Below are 26,325 nucleotides of genomic sequence, written 5' to 3' on the forward strand. Positions count from 1 at the left end.
CCCAGCAGTGCTGCGGGCAGGGAAGGGGACGTGGCCTCACAGGCTGTGGAGGGAGCCGGGCTCTGCTGTGTGACGGTTCCCTCCTGGCTGGGCACAAGGTGCAGGATCTTCTGCCCCATCCAGCCAAGCCTGACCCCTTCTGCTGTACCTCTCCCAGGTGCTTGGGCTCAGTTTTCTCTTGCCTTCTCCCAAAGCTTCCTGCTTGTAGCCATTCTCAGCTGCTCCTCAGGACTCTCATCCCATAACATCCCAGTGTCACTCTGGCCCGCTGTCCTTGCTGCTCTTTCCCCGTCCCCATTTCCCTCCCTTTCTACTCCCTGATTTCTCTTTGCAGTTGCTGTTCCCCCCCACTCTCTTCACTGTTCCCTGGCACAGGGTGAGTGTTTCAGACCCACCTCAGACCTCAGGCAGTCCCGCTGGCCCTGGGCAGCTGTGGGGAGAATGCTGTTGCACCTCACTGCTCCTCAGCTCCCCACACACAGGCCAAGTGAAGGTTTTAAACTGTTCTTTGGGTCCCTGTGAAGGCAGCTCTGCTCTTTGCTGCAGGCCCTCGGAGGCTGGAGCGGCTGGTGCAGTGTGGGAGAGGGGAGGGAGCTGATGGAAGCCCAGGGACAGGAGCCACTTTGTCTCCTGGTGGTGTTTTCCCTGAATCCTCACTAAAAACTGAGAAGTTGAGTCCAGTTGTGGCTATAAATGAAACAGAATCATTTTAAGTGAAGGAAACACACCATTAAGGCCCACCCTATAACCTTGGCTTTGCCCCCCAAGGGGGTCAGGCAGTTGTAAGTGCTCTCTGTGAGCTTTCCCGTCTCTCTCGGGAGGTTTGAAACGTGGGGTTTTTCCCTTGACCTTCTCTTTGACAGTAGTTAGGCACATGGGACAAGGCTTTGTGCTCCAGCTGCTGCTGAGGGACTTGCTTTCCTGTATGAAATGGAATTTACAGAAGATTCCTCTGGGGATAAAAACCCAAATGTACAAACGTTGTCTGAAAGTGTGAATCACGAGCATGGGCACCAGAATGGTGCCAGCTGAGAGACAGTGCAGAGTCCCAGCTCTAAGTGTGCTGGGCCTGTGGAGGTGCCAGAGTATGGCACCAGAGGTTCAGGGATGGGCATCACCTACTAAACTTGGAAGCTGTCATCTTTGCTTCCCATCCCCTTCCAAAATACCCCAGAAAGAGCAAAGCTGCGTGGTTGGACAGGCCTGGGAGAAGGACTGTTGGCAGTCTAGAGGAGATGCAGGAGGAGCAGAGGGGCTGCTTGCATTCTCACAACCCTCCTGGCAGCTCATGGCTGTTCCTGTGTTGGACTTTCTGCTGCAGCAGGGCTCGTGGCAGGCTCAGCAGCAGCCACCCAAACGCCCCTTCTCATCTACCTGCACGGCACAAGGTCTGGTGGGCGATAGGGCTGAGACAGAGGCTGGACTCCAGGAGCTTGAAGGGTCTTTTCCAGCTGAGGCAATTCTGTGGTTCTAAGGGGAGCAGGAGGCTGAGCCCACAGAGGCCCCACGCAGCAGGTCCCAGTTTGCAGCCCGCTCTGCTCACAGCCCCTGGCGTGGTGGTGCCGGCAGCGCCGCGGGCTCCTGGGCAGCCCCAGGCTGTGGTATCCACACCTGCCCTTCCTTGGGTGGTCGCTCTGGAAGCGGGCAGCCCCTTGAGACACTCAGGGCTACAAGCTGTGGCTGGGAAGGAGTAGTTCACCCTCCTGCTGTGCAAGGATGCTGAAGATTTGCTTTCTGACTGGTATCTTGGCTGCTGTTCAGCGCAGAAGCAAAAGGAGATCCAGGCTCTTGGGAGTCTGTGAGCTTTGTGGCTAATCCAGTAAATTGCTCCAGCTGATCCCCAGGTTCAAGATCTGAGGAAGGCAAAGGATGGGACTGATCCTGTTGCTCTGCCTGTGGGCTCAGAAGCAGCATCTGTAGTGCTGACTTTCTCCTGGCCCGGAATAGGTTCCCCTTCGTTGCTCGGGTGCAGGTTGGTGGCTTATCCGTGTGATGGACGGTGGCTCTGCCCCATCCCAGGTGTCTGGAGCAGAGGGGCAGCGGGGCCAGGGCAGGGTGCTGAGGTGGCTGCATGCAGGCAGAGGTGCTGGTGCAGCCTGCTCGGCCCATGCCAGCAGCCCCCTCATGGGAGGCTGCAGGGGCAGTGGAGGCTTCTCGCCTTTGCAGCCTGTTTTGTTTAATGCTTCCATCTAATCCAAATGAGCAACCTGAGAGTTCCTCCTGACAGGAGGCTGCAGGGAGCTGGGGTCAGGCTCTGCTCCCCAGTAACAGTGACAGGACAAAAGGAAACAGCCTCACATTGCCCCAGGGGAGGTTGAGGCTGGAGCTGAGGCACAACTGCTCCCTGAGAGGGGTGTCAGCCCCTGTGCCAGGCTGCCCAGGGAGCTGGGGCAGTGCCCAGCTCTGGAGGGATCCCAAAGCCGTGGAGCTGAGGTGCTGAGGCCGTGGGTCAGTGCTGGGCTGGGCAGGGTGAGGGCAGGGCTGGGGCTGCAGCAGCTTCAAGGGCTTTACCAACTGAAACAATTCAGTGACTCTGAGTGCCATGTGCCCAGACCACCCCGAAGGGTCCAGTTCTTGCCCATAGCATGTAAATAGGTACATTCTTCCCCCCAGCTCTGGGGTACCTGGAAGCAGATGGCACCGGGGGGGGCACAGACCCCTCCACACCAGGAAAGTGGCTTGTGAAGGAACCAGCCCCTGTGGCCCTGGGCAGCCGTGGACACAGGGTGCTGGGCTGAGCACAGGCACCGGGGAGGTGCTCAGGGTCTTGACAGGGGCTCAGTGCCACCCCCCTCCCCAACCACATCTCATCTGCCATGACAGCCAGCAAACACGTGTCTGCAGGGCCAGCATTCCAGCTCCCTATTGTCTGGTGCTGATCTGCCAGCCCCGTGGCAGTGAGCCAGGCTGGGGGTGGCCTCAGGTTCCCTCTGGTGCTGGCTGAGCCATGTGTACAGTAAAAGGAGGTAATGGGGTGGCTGTGGGTGAAAAGTTTGCCATCTTCCATGAAGGCCTGTGGGGTTTGCTGTCCTGCTGCAGGAGCAGGGAGCAGCTCGGGCTGCCCATGCTGCTGGGGTGCTGGGCAGGGACCGGCCTGGGTACCGCTGGGCTCTGCAGCACCTCGAGGGATGGTGCTGGCCGTGGCCATAGCTGCTCTCCAGGAGCCCCCTGATGACAGGCAGAGAGGAGGGGGTGCAGAGGGCTGGCTGAGCGCAGGCAGGGCCAGGCACTGCCTGTGCTGGGGCACTGGGGATAGGCAGGAACTGACAGAGCAGCTGAAGCAGAGCCTGACATGTTCCTTTCACCATCCTTGCTGCACACAGCTATGCTTCTGCCTGGCCCTTTTTTGCCTCCCTTGCTCTCTCCCCCTCTGGCAGCTGCTGCAGCGGATGTTTCTGGTCCCTGTTACGAATCATCATGTGCAGCTCCCCTGGGCTGTCCCCTGCCAGCCCCACTGGCCCCATCTGCTCTTGAGGAGCCAGGGCCACTGCTGACAAGCCTGGGCTCCTTATCTCAGACATTCCTGCCGCTGCTCAAGCAGGCTGGGCCTTTTCATGCTGTGTTCTGGTTGGCTCTGCCACGCTGGAGTGTGCCAGAGGCAGCTGAGTTCCTTTCAAGTGTTCAGTGCTGGAAGGTTCACAGGAAGGAGAGGAAGAGCTGCTGGGCTGGAGGGAGCCCTGGCACCAGCAGCTCCCAGCAAAGGCGCCCATCTAACCCCCCTCTGTTGCCCCAAGCGCTGCCTTAAACTTGGGCAGCACCTGGGGACTGCATTCTGGTTGCTGAAGGCAACCCACCACTCCCTCCCCACCCTGACAAACCAGTTGCTGTCTATCAAGGACAGAGTGGAGGTCTGGGTGCGTGGGCCGCTCACTCTGCAGAGTGAGATGTGGAGCCTGTGGTCAGGGGCAGGGCTGGGGCACACTGAGGAGCCTGCACCCACATGGGCTGGGTCATGCTGAGGGACCTGCACCCACATGGGTCACAGTGAGGGACCTGCAGCCATGTGTGCTGGGGCACACTGAGGGACCTGCACCCACATGGGTCACAGTGAGGGACCTGCAGCCATGTGTGCTGGGGCACACTGAGGGACCTGCACCCACATGGGTCACACTGAGGGACCTGCACCCACATGTGCTGGGGCACACTGAGGGACCTGCACCCACATGTGCTGGGGCACACTGAGGGACCTGCAGCCACATGGGCTGGGTCACACTGAGGGACCTGCACCCACATGGGTCACACTGAGGGACCTGCAGCCATGTGTGCTGGGGCACACTGAAGGACCTGCACCCACATGTGCTGGGGCACACTGAGGGACCTGCACCCACATGTGCTGGGTCACACTGAGGGACCTGCACCCACATGGGTCACACTGAGGGACCTGCACCCACATGTGCTGGGGCACACTGAGGGACCTGCACCCACATGGGTCACACTGAGGGACCTGCACCCACATGGGTCACACTGAGTGACCTGCAGCCACATGGGGCACACTGAGGGACCTGCACCTTCCTGTGCTGGGCACACTGAGCGACCTGCAGCCACATGGGGCACACTGAGGGACCTGCACCCACATGGGTCACACTGAGCGACCTGCACCTTCCTGTGCTGGGCACACTGAGCGACCTGCAGCCACATGGGTCACACTGAGGGACCTGCACCCACATGGGGCACACTGAGCGACCTGCACCCACATGGGTCACACTGAGGGACCTGCACCCACATGGGGCACGCTGAGGGACCTGCACCCACATGGGGCACACTGAGGGACCTGCACCCACGTGTGCTGGTGGGGGCTGATGGGGGGTAGGGAGCATCCCCGTGGCGCGGGGGCACGGAGGGGCACTGCCCGTGGCTGGGGGCTGTGGCTGGGGCCGTGCTTCCCGGCTGCAGCGGCCGTGTCCCTGCGTGGCCTCAGCGGCCCCCGTGTGTTCTCTCCGCAGGCGCCGGGCGCCAGGGCGCGGAGCCGCTCCCCGATGTCGGCCGCGTGGGAGCGCAGGGCGCAGGGCCCCTTCGCCGGCTGCCCGGAGCAGGACGAGGCCGTGCCCCCGCGGGCGCCATCACCCGCCGCAGCCACGGGCGAGCAGTGCCGCTGCCCCGAGGCCGAGCCCCACGGCGCGGGCCTGCGGCGGCCGGGCGCCCACAACGGCACGCAGGACAGCGGCGGCGGCGGCACCGGCGTCAAGAAGAAACGGAAGAAAAAAGAGCCGGGAGAGCAAGACGAGGGAGAGAAAGCGGCTGCGGAGGTGAAACCAAAGAGGAGGAGAGAGCCAAAAGAACCAAAAGAGCCCAAGAAGCCCAAGGAGCCCAAGAAGCCCAAGGAGCCCAAGCAGAGGGAGGTGGCCAAGAAGCCCCGGAAGCCTCGGGAACCCAAAGCTCCCAAAGAGCCTAAAGACAAGAAGAGCGGCTCTGAGCCCGCCCCCAGGGCCAGGCCCAGGAAGAGCAGGTGGGTGCTGCTGTGGCTGCGGCGGGTGTCACGGCGCCTCGCTCCCAGGCAGACCCCTGGCCCCCATGGAAGGGACTGTGGGCTGGCGGGAGCTGCGCCGGGAGCCCAGGGGAGCTCTGTCCGTGCAGACGGCACCGGCGGGGGTCTGGCTGGGAGCGAGGCCCCTGAGGCCCCGACCAGAGGAGGACCCAAGAGCCTTGGCTCTTCCTCAGCCTGGCCTGTGTGCTGACAGTGCCTGGGCACGGGGACCCTGAAGAGGGTTGTCACCAAGACAGCGAAGCGCTGCGGGGCACGGGGCCTGTCCCAAAGGCCCTGGGCAGAGGTGTGAGGAGCGCAAAGCTGACCCTGGGCAGCGTGTGGCAGCGAAGGCCCCTGCACAGGCCGGGGACCAGCAGCCTGCCCTCGCTCGGCTCGGGTCTGGGAGGATGACGGAGCACGCACAGTCTCCTGTCCCCGTCCTGGGCCTGTGCTGGCAGCAGCGGGGGCTGAGGGCTCCCTGGGACTGTGCGGCCCAACGCCGCCCCTACGCCCCTCCTCGGCCTTTTCATTAACAGGCTGATTGGCCAGAAGCTCTGATTTCTCAGCTCTGACCTGCTTTGAGTGGGGAGTGTGTGCAGACAGCAGCGCCGGCCGCACCGAGGGTGCTATGGACCGGTGAGAGGTGTTTTGGGGAGTGCTGTACCAAGCAGGCCCATCCCTCAGAGCTCCACTCAAAATGATCCGTAGCAGGAATGTGTTTGTGCTGGAAAGTAGTACAGGAGCCAGGTGGGAATTTTGCAGCAAACCTTTCCCTCATCAGAAAACGGCAGTTTGGAGCCTCTCAAGGGCACCTCCCTGGAAATGCTCACGGCGACACGGGCAGGGTGGGGGCTGAGCCCCAGGTCTCTCCCAGCCCTGCTCCTCAGCAGCTTTTGGCTGGTGGTGCCATGGGCACGAGCTGCTGAGATCAGGAGGTGTGGGGCAGCAAAGCTCCTGCGCCAGGCCGGTGGGCAACGAGGGCCAGGCGCCGTGTGCCCAGTGGGTCCTGGGGCTGGGCACTGCTGGCACTGCTGCACTGCTGACACTGCTGGCACTGCTGGCACTGTGGGTCTGCTGGCACTGCTGGCTCTGCTGGCACTGTGGGTCTGCTGGCACTGCTGGCATTGCTGGCTCTGCTGGCACTGCTGGCACTCCTGGCACTGCTGGCACTGTGGGTCTGCTGGCACTGCTGGCACTGTGGGTCTGCTGGCACTGCTGGCACTGCTGGCTCTGCTGGCACTCCTGGCACTGCTAGCACTGTGGGTCTGCTGGCACTGCTGTCTCTGCTGGCACTGCTGGCTCTGCTGGCACTCCTGGCACTGCTAGCACTCCTGGCACTGCTAGCACTGTGGGTCTGCTGGCACTGCTGGCACTGCTGGCACTCCTGGCACTGCTAGCACTGCTGGTCTGCTGGCACTACTGGCTCTGCTGGCACTCCTGGCACTGCTAGCACTCCTGGCACTGCTAGCACTGTGGGTCTGCTGGCACTGCTGGTCTGCCACCAGCCTGGAGCTCTGCACCCGAGGCCGCCAAACCTCAGCATCCCCGTGGGCCAGAGAGCCGGAGCAGAGGGGAATGGACAGGTCAAGGGGACGGGGCCAGGAGGGTGAGGGAAGGGCTCCTCAAGGCCTGGAGGAGGGCTGCAGTGCAGGGGCTGGAGGTGGAGAGGGAAGGAGAAGGGCTGCAAGCAAGGAGGGGAAGGATGAGGCCTGTGTAAGGGCAGCATTTTCCCCAAAACAGGGGAAACCTGGGGAAGAGCAGACCTTGGAGACCTGGGCTGCTGGGAGCACCCCTGGCTCTTGCCCAGGAGCTTGTTGCTGCCCTGGCAGGTGCCTTGGCTGCCAGCAGTGCCTTCGCAGGGCGCTAAAAGCAGCCCATGCCCGTGAGACCTGCCATGGGTGGGCAGAGCCCACTGTGAGACAGGGGGCTGTGGTGGGGTGACCCTGGGTGCAGAGCTGGAGGTCCTGTTCCCCCCTGCAGAGGCTGGAGGTGCCGGGGGGCTGGAGGGGATCCACTTGCTGTGCCAGTGCCTGGAGCCCTGGTGAGAGGGCACTTCGTGCAAATTAATGTGGTTAATGTCATGTAGCTCCATAACACACGATGCAGCCAGAAGCAACCGTGTGTGGGAGTCTGGGAGTGCCACAAAGCTCTGTGCTTTCCTGATGCCTTGTCTCACGGGAACCTGAGCCTATGGTGCTTCCCCCCCTCACCTGCACCTTCCAGCAGGACCTCGAGCCACACAAAAGTCCAGTTGTGGGTCCTTCTTGCAGCTTCCCTCACTGTGACCCCTCTTCAAGCCCCTTCTCAGTCTGTTGCCTTAAGCTCTGCATCAGCCACCAGCAAAAAAATGGCCTCAAGTTGCTCCAGGGGAGGTTGAGGCTGGAGCTGAGGCACAACTGTTTCCCTGAGAGGGGTGTCAGCCCCTGTGCCAGGCTGCCCAGGGAGCTGGGGCAGTGCCCAGCCCTGGAGGGATCCCAAAGCCGTGGGGCTGAGGTGCTGAGGGGTCAGTGCTGGGCTGGGCAGGGTGAGGGCAGGGCTGGGACTGCAGCAGCTTCAAGGGCTTTAACAACCCCAATGATTGTGTGAAAGCCAGTCACGGGAGGGATGGCCTGTGGAGGCACCCATGGGTGTGGAGGTGGCAGCTCTGCAGGGATCAGGGCCACGTGTCCCCCTGTGCCCACTGCTCACCCTGCCCGTGGGTCAGGGATTGCTCACAGTGCTCTAAGTGGCAGATAATGGGGGCACAATTTCTCCTAAATGACTTCTAATCATAGCCAATCCCTTCCATGACTGAAGCAGTTGTTAATTGGGACTTTCAGACCTGCCCTGGGAGTCGGTGCTGGGGTGGGAGCGATGCTGGCGGGGCCTCGGAGTGGGCGCAGGGCCAGGCTCTCTGTGGCCTCAGCAGCAGCCTCTGCTGCTTGGGTTTGGCCAGCCCCAGGCAAGCAGGGGCTTTTCTCACAACATGGGTGTTAAAGCTCAGGGTGACTTTGCCATGAAGCATTCCTCTGCTGCTGTGTGGGTCTGGGCTGTGGAGGGGCCGGGTGAGGGGCTGTGGCTGGGGATGGGGACGTCGCTTGGCTCAGGGACAGGCACCAGCTCTGGGAAGTCTTTTCCTTGCAGAGGGTGAGGATGGATGAGCATGTTGGGAGCAGTTGTTTCTGGTGCTTCCAGAGCACATCCCTCTGCACAGGCAGGCTGTGCTGGGTGCCACGGGAGGCCGGGTGGCCCTGACCCTGCAGCGTGGCACGGGGCTGGGCTGGATCCTCACAGGTTTGTGTTTGTAGAAGGGTGCTGGGATTCACTGGTAACAGGGCTCCAAGCCCCTCTGCAGCTGGAGCACAGAGGACGGTTGGAGGCAGCGCTGGCTGCCGTGGTGGGAGTCTGGGACCTGCATCCTCCTCGTGGCCACAGCAGTGACGGGGGCTGAGGGATCCCCAGCGCTGGGGGAGGCCTCGGGAGCCTCGAGCTGCCTCTGGGCGATCCCGGGAGAGCAGAGCCCTGCTGGCTCTCCTCAGCATCCCTAGGACAAGATCTAACTGTCAGTCTGTCTTGACAGCAAGGACACTCCTGTGGAGAAGAAGAAGAAAGGGAAGAGGAAAAATGAGATTGCAGCAGACGGTTTGGATTTGGATCAGGACGTGCTCAGCCCAGTGCAGAGCCCAGAGGAGTCTGCGGAGTCGGCCGACAGCCAGGTACGGGGAAGCCCTGTGCTGGCTGCCGGGGGAGTCCTGGCTGCCTCCGGTGGGGACAAGAGCTGGGCCCGGGGGTGCAGCGCTCAGAGAGCGCCTCCAGGGCTGTGGGGACGGGGCTGGGCTCTGGCAGCCGCGCTGCCTGCAGGCTGCTGGCTCTGAGCTGGGCTCGTGCCGCTGCGCTGGGCGCCGCGCATCCCTCAGCCGGGCTGTCCCCGTCCCGCACGGCCCCCGGCACCTGCCCGTTCCCAGCACGGCGTGGGGAGGCAGGTTGGCCCCACGGGCCCGGGCAGCCGCACGGGGCCCTGCAGAGCTGCTCTGCCCCTGGCCCTGGGGGCCGCCGGAGCTGTGGGTCAGGCCTCGGGGGAGGCCGCAGCGCCACGGGGTGGGTTCAGCTCTGGGGGCTGCCTGCTCCTCCCGCCACCACGTCCCAGCACGGGCAGGGCAGGGGCTGGAGCCGAGGCGGCCCTGGCTTGAGAGGAGCTGCTCCTTGGCCTGCCCGCTGCCCACGGCCGCCTGCTCCATCCCGCAGAAGCGCCGCTCGGGCCGGCAGGTGAAGAGGAGGAAGTACAACGAGGACCTGGATTTCAAGGTGGTGGACGACGACGGCGAGACCATCGCGGTGCTGGGCGCCGGGCGAACCTCCGCGCTCTCGGCCTCCACCCTGGCCTGGCAGGCAGAGGTAGGGCTGGGGGGCGGCTGGGTGTCCTGGGGGCCTCTGCCCGGCCCCAGGAGCTGAGGGACCCCAGCAGAAGGACGGGGCGGGAGTGCACCTGTTGCAGGGGTGCAGGCTGGCTCTGCAGGGACTGTGAGTGCACAACAGCGTGTGCAGGAGGCCTTCAGATCTGTCCCTCTCCTCCTTGGCTGCTAAGGCCTCTGGAACGTGTCATGTAGCTGCAAGTGTCCCACCCACTGCCCATGCCCACCTTTGGCTCCTGTGTCTGTAGCTCCTGTCCAAGAGGTTAGTCTCTTATTTTGGTTCTGCCAGCCAAGGGCTTTGGAGGTGGCAAGTCGTCGTTCTCTGCCCACGTTGCAGCTCTCCATCGGTGCCTCAGAGGGAGAGGCAGAAGGAGAGGTTTGCCTGGTGGTGTGGGAGGAGAGGAGCCAGGTGCCAGTGCTGTTGGGTGCTGGGAGGGTGTCAGAGGCCAAGCCAAGCCGTGAGCTGGGCCAACAGCTCTGCTCTCCTCCCCCCAGGAGCCTCCAGAGGATGATGCCAATATCATCGAGAAGATCCTTGCCTCCAGGATGGTGCAGAAGGAGGTGAGTGGTGGCTGGAGGTCCCTGGACTGAGGAGAGGTGGGACCTGGCTGCCTTGTGCAGCAGGGTCAGGGGACGTAGCGGCACTTGGTGCCGTTCCTTGCGCTCGCCCTTCACAGGGTGCTGCTGGGGTTTGCCTGGGCTGGCACCTTTCTGGGTTGGGGATCAACACGGTGCCTGTCCTGCCCTGGAGAGAAGTCAGGCCTGGGCATGTGCCCAGAAGGCGTCTGAGCCCCCCATGCTCACGGGTGGTGTCACACCGTGTTTCGCAGGGTCGCTGTGCCCTGTGGCAGGCATCCTGCTGAGCCATGCCAGGGGCTCAGCCTGGGCAGGGAGGGACCGTCTGTGCCCGGGCTGCAGAGGCTGCCCTGCTTTCTGCAGTGTCACTGACTCTCCTTGCTCTGCTTTCAGGCTCACCCCGGGGGCCTGGCGCTGGAGATGGAGGAGTTCTACGTCAAGTACCGGAACTTGTACGTGTGGCACTGCAGTGGCCTGAGCCTGGCCCCGTGCTCCCCCTCCGGCCCATCCCACCCCCAGCGTCCCCTCCTCGCCCTGCTGAGCCAGCCCCAGGGCGGGAGGCAGGAGAGCTGCTGCAGTGCTGGGACACAGTCCCCTCCAGTGTGGGGTTTCAGGTGGCGGGGCACAGGCTGGATGTTCTCTGAGGCCCTGGGGGGTCCCTGCTGGGCTGTGGGGGGGGTGGGATTGGGCCCAAAGGCCTCTTGGGACACGTTATGTTGATTCTTAGGGGTTTTTTTCTCTCCTCTGCAGCTCCTACCTCCACTGTAAGTGGGCAACTCTGGAGGAGCTGGAGAAGGACCCCAGGATCTCCCAGAAGATAAAGCGCTTCCGGAACAAGCAGGCTCAGATGAAGCATATTTTTACAGAGGTGAGAGCTGAGTGTGGTGGTCTGTGCCTGACCCTGGCACACCTGGGCCTGGTGCAGTGCTGGAGCAGCCCAAGAGCTGAGCCCTGGCACCTCCCTGCCCAGACAACACCAGCTCCAGGGCCAAAATTCGGGGCTGGGAGTGGGCAGGAAGGGCAGGCCTGTCCATGCGGTGAGCCTGCCCTGCCTGAGCTCTGCCACAGCTCACGGTGCAGCCTTGCGTGTGCCCACACAGCAGCGTGGCACCTCAAGCTCTCACCTGCTGTGAACCAAGGCACAGCACAAGAGGGTGAGTGGATGAGGATTCTGGAGCCAAGGGACCGTGGCAGCACCCTGAACTCCTGTGGTGTCACTGGCAGAGGGTGGGCAGGACGACAAATGTCACTTGCCTGGCGCTGCCAATGCTGGAAGAGTTGCTGAATGGGAGAGAGGGCAGTCTGTAGTGCTGGAGGTGCTTTCATGGTGAAGCGAAGATGCTGTGGGAGAGGGGGAGCTATAAATACTTGGGCTTAGGGCAGCTCTTGCCTGCTCTGCTCTATGAGCAGATCAGTCTTGTTTAATATGAAAGTTGTCCTATAATTTATCTTGCTACTCTGGAGACAGTTGCTGGATCTCCTCAAATTGCCCCTTACAGAGTGTAAATCAGGCCAGCAGGCTATGAAAATTCCTCCATGGGTGTGTGTCAGATCTCTCACTCCTGAGTCTGTTTGGGGTCTTTCCCAGGATGCAAAGAAAAGGCATGTGTTGGAACACACTGTCCCACTAACAACTCAGCAAGGAGCAAGTGTTCTTTCCTGAGACTGAGACTTGGGGAGCTGTGAACATAGAAGCCTGTTTTTCTCCTTCCTGACACTTAGAGAGTTGTGTCTCTGAGAGCCACTGCTTGTGTAAAGACCACTCCTCCCCAGGTGCTCCTGGCAGGAGGGTGACTCTACAACTCCCTGACAGGAGGCTGGAGTGAGCTGGGGACTGATGTCTTCTCCCAAGTGATGACAAGGGAAAACAGCCTCAAGGTAGTTGAGGCTGGAGCTGAGGCAGAACTGTTTCCCTGAGAGGGGTGTCAGCCCTGTGCCAGGCTGCCCAGGGAGCTGGGGCAGTGCCCAGCCCTGGAGGGATCCCAAAGGCATGGGGATGAGGTGCTGAGGGCCAGGGGTCAGTGCTGGGCTGGGCAGGGTGAGGGCAGGGCTGGGACTGCAGCAGCTTCAAGGGCTTTAACAACCAAATGATTGTGTGATTCTGTGAGCCCTTACCCCGTGAGCAGCTGCTGTTGACTCTGAGCTGAAGGTGGGGAGAGAGAGAGGCAGAGACAGGGAAGCAGTCACTCCTCCCTTGCAGAGGTTGCTGGGGTGGTGTGTGTGGCTCTGTGCCGTGGCAGTCGCAGCTAACTGCACTTCAGCGCATGCTGCACTTCAGCTGGAGAATACAGCTCAAGGCTTTGTACCTTGGGGCTAGATGGGCTGGAGAGGACATTCCTGCCTCCCAGCAAGGGCAGCACGAAGCCCGTGGCTGCTCTGAAGCAGGAGCTTTGCCTTCTGCAGGGCTCCTGCTGCTCCCTGCCCGCAGCCAGATGTCTCGTTCCTGCATGCAGGGCGCTCGCGGTGCTGTGCACAGCCAGCAGCATCCTGAGGACAGGTGTCCTGCAGCTGTTTATGTGTACCCACCATCTGTGTAACCCTGGAATCACCTTCAACTTACTCTTTTACAGCCTGATGAGGATTTGTTCAACCCAGACTACGTGGAGGTGGATCGGATTCTGGAGGTGGCTCACACGAAGGACCCCGACACCGGGGAGGTGAGCGGCCGCTTGTGCCACGGACAGGGGGAGGGAGGGAGGGAGGGGTACTGGGCAGGAGGCTCAGCCCCACAGCCTGCATCACCTCTCATCTCTGAGCACCCTGAGGGCTTCCCAGCCTTGTGCAGCCCGAGCCCTGTCCCTGGGGTGTGCGTGGGGGGCTGCAGGCTGTCCCTGTGACTCACTCCCCGTCCGCTCTGCGCTGCAGGAGGTGACTCACTACCTGGTGAAGTGGTGCTCCTTGCCCTATGAGGAGAGCACCTGGGAGCTGGAGGAGGATGTTGACCCAGGGAAGATTAAAGAGTTTGAAGCCCTCCAAATCCCTCCAGAAGTCAAGCACATGGTAACGTACCCAGAGGTAACGTACCCGGCCAGCAGCTCGTGCCCTGGGCAGGCAGGGACAGGCTGTGTCTGGCCAAGGCCCAGCAGTGCCGACCGTGTCCCGCTGCCGCAGCCTCAGCCCCGTCTCCTCCCCTCCAGCTGGGTTAGTTAGCAGACTCCCAGGGTGGGATCTGGAGGCCAAGACCTTGCTGCGAGTCAGCTGTCAGTGGCTGCTCTGAGGGGTCTGACACACAGCCCTGGCAGTGGGCTCCAGCCTTGCCGAGTGTCACCCTCTTCCTCGCCACAGACCTTGCTCCTGCTCTCTCCTCCCAGGAGCGCCCGGCCTCTGAGTCCTGGCAGAAGCTGGAGAAGTCCCGGGAGTATAAGAACAGCAACCAGCTGCGGGAGTATCAGCTGGAGGGGATGAACTGGCTGCTCTTCAACTGGTACAACAGGTGAGGAGAGGCTGAGTCCTGCCGGCAGCAGGGCCCCGTGTGCACAGAGCTGCTGAGCAGGGCTCTGACAGGGCAGCCCCTGAGACCTTCAGCACTGGAGCTTGCAGGCAGCTGCCAGAAAGACTCTGTGTGTTCCAGCCTTGCAAGTGAGTCTTTAGGAATGTTTCTCCCTGGTACATGCTGGTGAGTCGTGGAGACAGCAGGGCTCAGCTATGGGCTCAGATACACCCCATTTCTGGTAATGGCCAGGCTACTGGGGACCCATTCCTGTGGCAGCAGCGTTCATGTTCTCAGCTGTAGCAGGCCATCGGGTGCATCTTTCTCTGCACCCCAAGGACAGCGTCTTTCACACTAACTTTGAATCTATCGTCTTGCAACAAGTTGGATTACCCAGAGTGGTTTGGGGCACTGTACCAATAGCCCCCTCCCTCCACACTGCAGGGTCAGAGGTGTGGGTGGAGGTGCTGTGCCTGGCATCCCCTTGAGGGCTGGCAGGGTGGTTCCTGCTCCCAAGAGCCGTATTCACCTGACCCTGTCCATTGCTGCAGGAAGAACTGCATCCTGGCTGACGAGATGGGGCTGGGGAAGACAATCCAGTCAATCACCTTCCTCTCAGAGATATTCCTGATGGGCATCCACGGCCCCTTCCTCATCATTGCACCTCTCTCCACCATCACCAACTGGGAGAGGGAGTTCCGCACCTGGACGGAGATGAACGCCATCGTGTACCACGGCAGCCAGATCAGCAGGCAGATGATCCAGCAGTATGAGATGGTGTACAGGGACACACAGGTGACTGGCACACAGGGACTGACACACACAGCACGCCCAGGATGGGTTCAGTGCTAGGCCCCTCACTCACTGCCACAGGGACACTGAGGGGCTGCAGCGTGGCCAGAGCCGGGCACAGAGCTGGGGAAGGGGCTGGAGCACAAGGGGCTGGGGAGGGGCTGAGGGAATGGGGGTGCTGAGCCTGGAGAAGAGGAGGCTGAAGGGACACAGCAGCACTCTGACACTCCCTGACAGGAGGCTGCAGGGAGCTGGGGTCGGGCTCTGCTCCCCGGTACAGGCCCATCTCACGCAGAAAGGGGAAGAGGCAGCACAGCCCCAGCTGCAGTTGTTGTCCAGGCCTGTTTGTCTGCCTGAAGCTGTGTCTGGCTGGGAGAGATGCAGCCTGTGGGCAGTGAGGAGGCCTGCAGGAACCTGCCTGCTGCTGAGGGAGGGGATCTGGGGCAGTCCCAGCTGGGAGCCGGTTGCCAGCGCTGAGGCGTTGGCGGGAGGCGTGTGGTGTCCTGCCACCCTGCAGGAGTCAAGCGCTGCGTATGATTTGTGTCTCCCTAGGGTAACCCTCTCCCTGGGATCTTCAAGTTCCAGGTGGTTATCACCACCTTTGAGATGATCCTTGCTGACTGCCCCGAGCTGAAGAAGATCCAGTGGCGCTGCGTGGTCATTGATGAGGCACATCGCCTGAAGAACAGGAACTGCAAGCTCCTGGAGGGGCTGAAGCTCATGGCCCTGGTGAGCGGGTGGACAGGAGAGCAGGAGGGGCCAGAGGTGGCTGTGCCTGGTGGTCAGATGCAACTGCCAGCTGCTCAGGCCCAGGGCTGAGAGCTATCTGGAGGAGGGAGAACCGGGTCCCATCCAGTACTCATCAGGCTAAAGCAGTGCCGGTGATTGGGGGCCCTTTGATGGCTGGGGCACTGGTGCCCTGGAACCATCGCAAACTCCTTTTTGCTGAAGTGGAATAGTGACCCACGGCAGGCCAAGTGCCTCCCACACCTTCCCACCATGTGCCCTCGCTGCTCAGGCTGCTGCAGCACAGGAGGCAGACGGCTGAGCTGCGGGGCAGCATCCCCTGGCCCTGCTGTGCTGCACCCTGTGCTGAGCTGGGCTGGAGCGCTGAGGCTGGCTTTGCACTGCTCTGCAGATATGGGGCCACTCTGAGCCAGGGATGTGTGGTCAGGACTGTGTCTGGTGAAAATGAGGTCAGTGAGCTGCTCTCAGAAATGAACTTGGATGTCCATCTCCTTTCCAGCCCAGGGAAAGGCAGTGCTACTGTTTGCTGGAACAAAGGCCATCAGGCCTGTAGGGTCTCCCAGCCCTGCCCAGCTTCTATCTCGCTCACCTCTAGCTGGACCAGCCCTCCCAAAACTATTAGTCTTATGTCTCCAGCTCCCAAAGACCCTACTGTTTCCCAGACCTTGTGTCTGGTGCTTGTCCTTGCTGGGTTGTGAGCAGTCTGTGGCAAAGCAGGGTTGCTGCTGGCCACCCTTCACCTGCCAGTCCTGCAGGAGCCTCCTCCCTCACAACTGCCCTCCTTTCACAGCAGGTGACTCCTGGGGATGTTCCCTGTCTTAGGGAGGGCAGGAGGATTATCCTGAAGGGCTTGAAGGGTCCTGTGCTCCTCACACCCCCAGCTCTTGGCATCTTGTCTGGACCCCCATCTCCTTTTATTGCACATGTTACCTACATGGTGAACCTCTGACGAGCTCCTGCTTGTTGCCAGTGCACAGCTGACACAGCTGTATGTGCTGCTGCTGATCTGAGAGCATACTGCCCTCACTGGCCCTGGCAGCAGGGCCCTGATGCCTCTTGGTATCATGTGGCTCTGGGCCCTGTTCCTACCCATTTCATCCGAGTGCTGAGGAGGGATGTCCTAGAGCAGGTGCCTGGAGGCTTGGACTCTGCCAGTGTCCCCAGCCTCTGCCAGCACAGCCCTGCCTGAGGGCCCCGTGCCAGGGCAGAGATGGACCCAGGGGCCCTGTGGACTCTTTGTTTGTGGCTGATGCTGCTGCACAGATGAGGACTGGGACATGTCCAGGGGAGCATCCTGGGAGCCACAGTGCTGCGTGGCAGAGGCTGGGTCAGAGCTGGCACCATGGCCAGGAGCCTTTCAGGGAGTGTTTGTGTCCACAGGCTGCCCAGAGTGCTCCTGAGGCTGGAGGACAGGGAGCATTGTGCTCTGAAGACCCCTTGGACCCAGCCACTAGGTCTGAGCCCTAGACCTGTTTTCTGTGTGTACGCAGGAGCACAAGGTGCTGCTGACAGGGACACCCCTGCAGAACTCAGTGGAGGAGCTCTTCAGCCTGCTGAATTTCCTGGAGCCACAGCAGTTTCCCTCAGAGACAGCTTTCCTGGAGGAGTTTGGAGACCTGAAGACAGAGGAGCAGGTACCCAGAAGAGTGATGCTGGTGACTGGTGGCACGGGCCAGAGGGTCACAGGGTCACCAAGCCAGGCCCACACTCAGCCCTGTGCTTCACGGGAGCAAACAGGACTCCTCAGGCTGGGAGAAGTTGTGATGGAGCCCAGGAGAGGAGACCAGCCTGTGCCAGGGCAGTGGCTGGCTCCCTGCCCAGCTCCCTGCTGCCCTCTGCATGCCCAGGCAGCACAGCTCACCCACCGCCCCTCCTGCTCCGTCCCCGAGGCCAACAGCAGCCTAGAGCAGTGGGGACATGGGAGGTCCTTGTGTCAGTCACCCCCTGCAGAGCAGCCCTGAGCCTGAGGCAGGAGAGCAGCTCAGCCCCTGGGCTGCCTCCTGCTGTTTGAATGTCTGGCCTAAGTGGAGGTTGCACAAAGATCATTCTGAGGGAGCTGCCATCATCTCAGTTGCCCTCTCGGCTCTCCTGCAGCAGACACATTGACCCAAGGCTGCCAGAAGCATGTGAAGCTCATGGCCTGGGGCTGGTCCCTCGCACGCCAGCCCTAGGGCGGCCAGGCCCTGAAGCAGTCAGGGGAGCAGCTGCCTGGGGGCCGCTGGCAGTGGGTTTCCAGCCCAGGGAGGCTGTGCTGTGACAGGCCCCTCCGCTGCTGCCAGCGTGTGCTGCCAGGGCACTGAGTCTGCGCTTGCCCTGGCAGGTGAAGAAGCTGCAGTCTCTCCTGAAGCCCATGATGCTGCGGCGCCTGAAGGATGACGTGGAGAAGAACCTGGCCCCTAAGCAGGAGACCATCATTGAGGTGGAGCTGACCAACATCCAGAAGAAGTACTACCGGGCCATCCTGGAGAAGAACTTCTCCTTCCTCTCCAAGGGTGCCAACCAGCACAACATGCCCAACCTCATCAACACCATGATGGAGCTGCGCAAGTGCTGCAACCACCCCTATCTCATCAACGGTGAGGGTGTGACAGGGCTGTGGGGCACCGCTGCCAGGGCAGCTGCAGAGCTGCTGCAGCCCAGAGCCAGCCCAGGCCCCTGTGCCACCCCTGTGCCACCCACTGCCACCCCCTGCCACCCCCGTGCGGAGCTGCTGCAGCCCAGAGCCAGCCCAGGCCCCCATGCCACCCCCTGCCACCCCTGCCACCCCCTGCCACCCACTGCCAGCCCCGTGCCACCCCCTGCCACCCCCATGCAGAGCTGCTGCAGGCCAGAGCCAGCCCAGGCCCCCGTGCCACCCTCTGCCACCCCTTGCCACCCCCATGCCACACCCATGCCACCTCCTGCCACCCACTGCCACCCCCTGCCACCCCCGTGCCGCCCCCTGCCACCCCCTACCACCCCTGTGCCACCCTCTGCCACCCCCTGCCACCCCCTTCCACCCCCGTGCCACCTCCTGCCACCCACTGCCACCCCCGTGCCACCCTCTGCCACCCCATGCCGCCCCCATGCCACCCCCTGCCACCCCTGTGCCACCCTCTGCCACCCCCCTGAAGGAGCAGAGTCACGGGAGCAGAGGGGCTGAGGGAGGTCACAGCCTCCCCAGGCCTGGTTGTGGCCACAGGGGTTCTGTCCCGGTGTGGGGGCTGCGTGCTGCCCTGGGGGGAGGCTGGGGGCAAGGGGCACTGCCCGCCTCACCAGGGCTCACGGCCCCTCTCACCTGGCAGGGGCAGAGGAGAAGATCCTGGAGGACTTCCGTAAGACACACAGCCCCGAGGCAGCGGACTTCCAGCTGCAGGCCATGATCCAGGCGGCGGGGAAGCTGGTGCTCATCGACAAGCTGCTGCCCAAGCTCATCGCCGGCGGGCACAAGGTGCTCATCTTCTCCCAGATGGTGCGCTGCCTTGACATCCTGGAGGACTACCTCATCCAGAGACGGTGAGTGCAGCACAGCCCCATGGCACAGCCCCACAGCACAGCCCCATGGCACTGCCCCACGGCACAACCCCACAGCACAGCCCCACAGCACAGCATCCACAGCACAGCCCCACAGCACAGCATCCACAGCACAGCCCCACGGCACTGCCCCACGGCACAGCCCCACAGCACAGCCCCACAGCACAGCATCCACAGCACAGCCCCACAGCACAGGAGTGGCCCAGGCTGGGGACTTGGCCATTCTGTGCCCACATACCAAAGGATCTGAGTTACAAACTGAAGCTGCTGCTGCTGGGTGCAGAGACCCCAGTGCTGGGCAGCTCTGCCCTGCCCACTATGCTTTGCCCAGGACTAGTCCTAGGAACAACCACATGGAAACAGACCCCTTGGTTCTGATTCCCATGAGCCCCACAGCCATGCACCGTGTCGGGGTTGTGGTGATTTTGCCGTCATATAGGGAAGGGGCTGGAGCACAAGGGGCTGGGGAGGGGCTGAGGGATGGGAGTGTTGAGCCTGGAGAAGAGGAGCCTGAGGGGAGACAGCAGCACTCTCTGACACTCCCTGACAGGAGGCTGCAGGGAGCTGGGGGTCGGGCTCCGCTCCCCAGTAACAGTGACAGGACAAGAGGAAACAGCCTCAGGTTGCCGCAGGAAAACAGCCTCAAGGTGGTTGAGGCTGGAGCTGAGGCACAACTGTTCCCTGAGAGGGGTGTCAGCCCTGTGCCAGGCTGCCCAGGGAGCTGGGGCAGTGCCCAGCCCTGGAGGGATCCCAGAGCCGTGGAGCTGAGGTGCTGAGGGCTGTGGGTCAGTGCTGGGCTGGGCAGGGTGAGGGCAGGGCTGGGGCTGCAGCAGCTTCAGGGGCTTTAACAACCAAATGGTTGTGTGATCTCTGGCTTTGGGAACAACCACAGTGGCTGTGGGCTGCAGGGCCTGAGCCTCCCCCCATGCACAGCTCCTGGCAGTGCCAGCTGCCTGCATGCCCCATGCAGCCACGGGGCGAGGGCAGGAAGGGGTTTGTGAGGCAGAGTTGTGAGCTGCCCTTGCTGGTGCAGGTACACGTACGAGCGCATCGACGGGCGGGTGCGCGGGAACCTGCGGCAGGCAGCCATCGACCGCTTCTGCAAGCCCGACTCTGACCGCTTCGTGTTCCTGCTGTGCACACGGGCCGGGGGGCTGGGCATCAACCTCACTGCTGCCGACACCTGCATCATCTTCGACTCCGACTGGAACCCCCAGAACGACCTGCAGGTCAGGGGCTGGGCCGGGCTGCGGGGGCTGCGCCTGGGGGTGTGCCGGGACGGCTGCTGTGGGCACAGGGCACCGTGGGACTCTGAGAGCACCAGTGAGCCACAGCCAGGCAACACTTTGTCTCTGTCTGGAGGAGGAAGGAATGAAGTGTTGGATGCCTCCATCTGCATCCAGTTCTGGGCTCCCCAGCTCCAGAGGGACAGGGAACTGCTGAGAGGCCAGTGCAGGGCCACCAAGATGCTGAGGGGATGGAACACGTGTGTGAGGAGGAAAGGCTGCAGCCCTGGGGCTGTTCAGCCTGGGGAAGGGAAGGCTGAGGGCAGACCTCAGCAATGCTGATAAATCCCTAAAGGGTGAGTGTCAGGAGGATGGGGCCAGTCTTTGTTGTGTGGTGGCCAGTGACAGGACAAGGGGTAATGGGCACAAACTGGAACATAGGAAGTGCCCCTGGCACAAGGAGCAAGTCCTTTGGTGCTGAGGGGAGGGAGCCCTGGCCCAGGCTGCCCAGGGAGCGTGTGGAGGCTCCTTCTGGGAGGTTTCCAACCCACCTGGACACGTTCCTGTGCCCCTGAGCGAGGGGAAGCTGCTTTGGCAGGGGCTGGGGCTGGAGCAGCTCTGCAGGGCCCTGCCAGCCACACTGTGATCCTGTGATCTGCAAAGAGCCAAGGCTGCAGCCCATGCCCAGAGGTGCAGGGTCTCTGGTTCTTATTCCCCAGCCATACAGGCCTGGCACCAGCAGCACCCACGGGCAGAGCCCTGTGCAGTCAGGGTGCTGTGGGGAGTGTGAGCCGGGGGTGGCTCCCATGGGTGCGGCTGCCCTGAGCCCTGCAGTGCCCGTGGTGCAGGTGGCCCGAGCTGTGCAGTGCCATGCAGAGCCCTGCAGTGCCATGCAGAGCCGTGCAGAGCCCTGCAGTGCCGTGCAGAGTCATGCAATGCCATGCAGAGCCCTGCAGTGCCGTGCAGAGTCATGCAGTTCCATGCAGAGCCCTGCAGTGCCGTGCAGAGTCGTGCAGTGCCATGCAGAGTTATGCAGTGCCATGCAGAGCCCTGCAGTGCCGTGGAGAGTCATGCAGTTCCATGCAGAGCCCTGCAGTGCCTTGCCATGCAGTGCCACGCTGCCGTGCTCACCGTGCCCTCTGCGCCCCCAGGCCCAGGCTCGCTGCCACCGCATCGGGCAGAGCAAGGCGGTGAAGGTCTATCGACTCATCACCAGGAACTCCTACGAGCGGGAGATGTTTGACAAGGCCAGCCTGAAGCTGGGCCTGGACAAGGCCGTGCTGCAGGACATCAACCGCAAGGGCAGCACCAACGGGGTAGGTGGCTGCTGGAGCGGGGCTGCCCCTGCGGCGGGCCGGGGCACGGGGCTGAGCGGGCTGCTGGGGGGCAGAGCCCCGTGGCCTGGCGCTGTCCTGGGGGCACGCAGGGGGCTGCGTCTGGGGTCCCTGGAGGTCCCTCAGGCAGTGTTTGGAAGGGGTGGGCTGGCTTGGGGTGTCTGTGGGGCAGAGGGAGGAGCGTTCTCGTGCGCGGTGCCCCGGGCAGCTGGCGAGGCTGGCGCTGCCCCGTGTTTTGGGCAGGTGCAGCAGCTGTCCAAGGTGGAGGTGGAGGACCTGCTGCGGAAGGGCGCGTACGGCGCGCTCATGGACGAGGAGGACGAAGGCTCCAAGTTCTGTGAGGAGGACATTGACCAGATCCTGCAGCGCAGGACGCAGACCATCACCATCCAGTCTGAGGGGAAGGGCTCCACCTTTGCCAAGGTGTGCTGTGCGCCTCTGGGAGGGCAGGGCGCTCCCCGGGGCAGCGGGGGCTGCGCTGGCAGCACGGGGGCAGGAGCAGGGGCTCCCTTCTAACCTGTGTGCTGAGACTTGTCTGCGTGGGCTCCAAGCTGTCCTGCCTGTCCCCCTGCTCCCAGCAGTGAGACCTTGCTGAGGCACAACAGCAGCGTGTCTGCTGCCTCGATGCTGGTCAGCAGAGCACTGAGGAGGGGCCACCAGGCTGGGTGGGTGAGGGGAGGCTGCCGGCGGGTTCAGCGTTACCTTCGCCCTTGAAGCCGAGTTGGCAGAGCAGTGGCTGTGCTGAGGGTGCTGGGCAGGGCCAGGCTGTGCTCTGCCATCGGCCCAGCCGTGGTCACGGGTGCAGAGCTGCTCTCCTGTCCCAGTCAGCGCTCTTCAGGGTGAAGGCTTTGCCCCTCTGATGGGCTGAGGACTCTTGGTCGTAGCAACAAGTTGTCCCCAGAGCTGCACTCGCCCAGGGCTGCTGTGGGCAGGGCCAAGGCCTCTCCTTGGGAAGGATGGATGAGTTCAGAGCCTGGGTGAGATCCAGTCCTGAGCTAGGCTTGTTTTCTACTCATGGGCTGAGCTTATTTGGTCCGAAGTCTGTCCCCTCCCATGCCCTCATGGAGTGAGGGGTACCTTCAGCACAGCCCTGCAGCCGTGGGGCTGGGGAGAGCCTCGGAGTGGCAGCAGGGCCTGGGCTTGGTGCCCAAAGCTGGATGCTGCTCTGCCAGGGGAAACTGACAGCCCCAAGGAGAGAGCCCCAGGAGCCAGCTCCGTGCCACACTCACGGCTGCTGTGCACTGGGGCACTGAGGGCCATCTGTTCCTCCTGCTCTTGCAGGTGGCACAGCCCAGGCTCAGTTCCCAGCAGGTCAGGAAGGGCTGCAAAAGAGGGTCAGCTCCCTTAAACAAACTAAGAGCCCTCTGGCATGGGTGTAACACCCCATGGCAGTGAGACTGTGCTGCAGACACATGTACTGGGGATCTCTGTGTGAGGGAAGGCGTATCTGGATGGTGGGTTGCATCCTGTTAACTGCCCTTCTTTCACTCCCAGGCCAGCTTTGTAGCATCAGGAAACAGAACAGACATCTCCTTAGATGACCCCAACTTCTGGCAGAAGTGGGCCAAGATAGCAGAGCTTGATACAGACGCCAAGAACGAAAAGGTAAGATCCAGCCTCTGGCTCCTGTGCCCCACATCTGATCTGAAACCCCATGGCGTGGGTGTGGGCTTCTGCTGGGCTGGGCATGGGATTGTTCTGTAGTGCCCAGTGACAGGACAAGGGGTGCCATGGGAGAGGCTTCAACCTGGGCAGCTCCTCTGGTACTTCCCCTGCACTTGAGTACTCCCTCGTGCTGCCTGTTGGATGCTTTCCACATCCAACTGAGTACTAACCTCGTTCACCCAAGCCTTGGGGGCTGGTCAGAGACCATGTGGGTCAGGTTCAATATCCAGGTATTGCCCTAGACACAAATCTCTTTGAAAGCTGAATGTGACTAGGGGATGAAGGGAACTGCCCAGGGCTTCCCCTGACCTGATGGAGCAAGTAGGGACAGGTTTGGGTTGTGCTGCTCCTTCCTCCATCAGCATCTGCAGCCCTGCCATCGGGGATGGAAGCAAGAGGTAAAGCCAAGTGGCTCTGGCAGGCCTGTCACCATGTCTGGGCAAAGGGGGCTGCAGACCTGAAGGGGATTTTCCCACATTCTTGTCTCTTACCCTCTCTGGCAAATTGGCCCCTTCCCAGCAGTGGCCATGGGCAAGTATGTCAGCTGGAGCTCTGGCAGCAGCACTGCAGGACGTTCCCCACACCTCTGGGGAGCATTTCCTGGGGGCAGCACCCTTGTTTCTGGTCCCTGCCTGCCCTGCCCATGAAAGGAGCCCTCAGGAGCTCTCTAGCCCAGCGTGGGAGGGAGTCAGGGCCCACCTCTGCTGGCCTAGCTTGGCTACAACCTGGCCTCTCCCCCAGCTCCTCCATCAGTGAGCCCCAGGTGCTGCAGTTGGCTTCAGGGTGGCCCGAGGGTGCCCAAATTGCAGCTAAAGCAGCAAGAGATGGTGTTAGAGAGCAGCAGGAGCGAGGCTCTGCAGCTGTGCAGAGCTCACCACTCCAGCAGGGAGGGTGGCAGAGGGCAGGGCTGGGTGTCCCAAGCACTTCAGGGGTGGATTCGGACGATGTGGAGTCAACTGACAGGGTTGGAGGGAGGAGAGAAGATGAGTACCTGCCATTTGAGTTCGGATTGCTCCCTCCTGCCCTCCCCTGGGAGCTGCCTTTGCCCTCCCCAGCGCAGCAGCTGCGGCACCTCCAGCACAGCACCCGCCGCGGGCAGCGCTGGGCCGGGCCGGCGGCTCACGCCGGAGCCCAGAGGGCCTGGTGCTCAGCCTGGGCAGCTTCTCAGCCTGCCCTCCCCCAGGCTGGCCTTCGTGCTGCTCTGCTGTGTGCAGGCAGAGCCGCGCCCAGGCCCGTGGGGCAGGTTCTCCAGCGGGAAGGCGACGGCTCGGGGCTGGGAACCAGAGGCAGCCGCCACGTGGGGAAGAGAATGTTGGGTGTCCTGCCACTACTGCCCAGAGCTGAGGCTGTTCTCCCTGCCTCTCCCAGGAGAGCCTGGTCATCGACAGGCCCCGGGTGAGGAAGCAAACCAAGCACTACAACTCGTTTGAGGAGGACGAGCTGATGGAGTTCTCGGAGCTGGACAGTGACTCTGACGAGCGACCCACGCGCTCGCGGCGCTTCAACGAGAAGACGCGGCGGTACCTGCGGGCAGAGTGCTTCAGGGTGGAGAAGAACCTGCTCATCTTCGGGTGAGCATCACCCACCCCTGCCCCAGCCAGCCCCTGCCCACCCACTGGGGGTGTCAGCAGGATGAGGGACAGGACAAGGGCTGACGGGCACAGGCTGGAACACAAACAGTTCCACTTAAACACCAGGAGCAAGTCCTTTGGTGCTGAGGGGAGGGAGCCCTGGCCCAGGCTGCCCAGGGAGCGTGTGGAGGCTCCTCAGGAGGCTTCCAACCCTGCCTGGACACATTCCTGTGCCCCCTGAGCCAGGGGAAGCTGCTCCAGCAGGGGCTGGGCTGCAGCAGCTCTGCAGGGCCCTGCCCATCCCCACCATTTGGGGATTCTGTGGTTCTATAACTCTATGTCTGGCCTCCCTGCAGCCTCCCCTCCTTCCCACCATCACCTCTGTGGTGGGACCTGGGCTCCAAGTGAACATTGGGGATGGAAGAAGAGTTATGGGGGGAAAGCACAAGCTGTCAGTCAGTGTGTCCAGAGTCTGCTCCTGCCCCTGCCCCAGTCAGTCTCCTCCTGCTCCCGTAAGGTGGGGGCAAATGCCCCTGTCCAGGGATGCTGGCAGGGCTGTGCCCCCGAGCAAGCTCCTGGAGAGAGGTACCAGTGAGGTCTCTGCTTGCACAGGAGTGTTCATTGTGTCTCTGTTCCTGCTGTTCCAGCTGGGGACGCTGGAAAGATATCCTGACCCACGGGCGATTCAAGTGGCACCTGAACGAGAAGGACATGGAGATGATTTGCCGGGCCCTGCTGGTCTACTGTGTCAAACACTACAAGGGGGATGAGAAGATTAAGAGTTTTATCTGGGACCTCATCACACCCACAAAGGATGGCCAGAACCAGGCTCTGCAGAATCACTCAGGTATTGCGTGTTCTCTCTGCCATTGCACCTGTAGCCAGCCCCTGTGCCAGCCTGCAGGGCCCAGTGCCAGGCAGAGCTGACTGGGACAGCAGCAGTTGTGCTGCAGCACCACGACTCTCTGCACAGAGCAAGGGGCTGCTGTGGGACTAACCTCCACTGCAACCCTCAGAGCCAGTGGCAGGGGCTGGCTGGGTGGGGAAGGCAGCTTCCTGGCTCCTGGTGCCATGGCTGGCGCAGAGAGCTGTGTGATGGGAGCAGAGATGCCATCATCCTCCCAAGTGTGTGCTGCTAAGTCTTCTTTGGCCTGAGAATACCATCAGGGTTCCCTTGTGCAGGAAGGCACTGGGTAGTGAGCTCATGGGGTGAGAAAGGTGTGAGGGTGCTTACTGAGTGGAGGGCATTGACATGCCTGCCTGTTCCGTGGTGGGGCTGCTCGTGCAGGGCCCTGCCTGTGCCCACTGGCAGCCCCAGCCCTGAGGCCAGAGCTGGGACCAGCAGGCACAGAACTTGTGGCTGTGCTGGGCTGTGATGGTGTGGGCAGTGGTGATGGTATGAGCTGCAGTAGTGTGAGCTGCAGTGGTGTGGGCTGCAGTGGTGTGGGCTGCAGTGGTGTGGGCTGCAGTGGTGTGAGCTGCAGTGGTGTGGGCAGTGGTGATGGTGTGAGCTGCAGTAGTGTGAGCTGCAGTAGTGTGAGCTGCAGTGGTGTGGGCAGTGGTGATGATGTGAGCTGCAGTGGTGTGGGCTGTGATGGTGTGGGCTGCAGTGGTGT

At 62.3% G+C, this 26,325-nt stretch overlaps 1 protein-coding gene across 7 annotated transcripts in view; it reads left to right on the plus strand.

Annotated features, from left to right (window-relative positions):
* CHD6 (chromodomain helicase DNA binding protein 6) overlaps positions 1 to 26,325 on the plus strand; it is a 90,130-nt gene that overhangs the window by 35,794 nt on the left and 28,011 nt on the right. For 4 of the 7 annotated variants that reach the window (XM_062008764.1, XM_062008761.1, XM_062008765.1 and 1 more), the window contains 20 exons: positions 4,944 to 5,446; positions 9,024 to 9,159; positions 9,689 to 9,838; positions 10,351 to 10,416; positions 10,825 to 10,883; positions 11,182 to 11,299; positions 13,002 to 13,088; positions 13,297 to 13,446; positions 13,743 to 13,864; positions 14,413 to 14,656; positions 15,206 to 15,382; positions 16,891 to 17,034; positions 17,721 to 17,976; positions 18,685 to 18,895; positions 19,947 to 20,142; positions 21,291 to 21,455; positions 21,717 to 21,896; positions 22,968 to 23,078; positions 24,507 to 24,709; positions 25,357 to 25,556. In XM_062008764.1, coding sequence (XP_061864748.1) covers positions 4,977 to 5,446; positions 9,024 to 9,159; positions 9,689 to 9,838; positions 10,351 to 10,416; positions 10,825 to 10,883; positions 11,182 to 11,299; positions 13,002 to 13,088; positions 13,297 to 13,446; positions 13,743 to 13,864; positions 14,413 to 14,656; positions 15,206 to 15,382; positions 16,891 to 17,034; positions 17,721 to 17,976; positions 18,685 to 18,895; positions 19,947 to 20,142; positions 21,291 to 21,455; positions 21,717 to 21,896; positions 22,968 to 23,078; positions 24,507 to 24,709; positions 25,357 to 25,556 — 3,445 coding nt within the window. In that variant the 5' untranslated portion in view covers positions 4,944 to 4,976. The remainder of the gene's footprint in view (positions 1 to 4,943; positions 5,447 to 9,023; positions 9,160 to 9,688; positions 9,839 to 10,350; positions 10,417 to 10,824; positions 10,884 to 11,181; positions 11,300 to 13,001; positions 13,089 to 13,296; positions 13,447 to 13,742; positions 13,865 to 14,412; positions 14,657 to 15,205; positions 15,383 to 16,890; positions 17,035 to 17,720; positions 17,977 to 18,684; positions 18,896 to 19,946; positions 20,143 to 21,290; positions 21,456 to 21,716; positions 21,897 to 22,967; positions 23,079 to 24,506; positions 24,710 to 25,356; positions 25,557 to 26,325) is intronic. The other 3 variants (XM_062008763.1, XM_062008767.1, XM_062008762.1) reach the window with 2 other exon arrangements.

Source organism: Colius striatus, chromosome 16 (assembly GCF_028858725.1).
Source record: "Colius striatus isolate bColStr4 chromosome 16, bColStr4.1.hap1, whole genome shotgun sequence".
Lineage (NCBI taxonomy): Eukaryota > Metazoa > Chordata > Aves > Coliiformes > Coliidae > Colius > Colius striatus.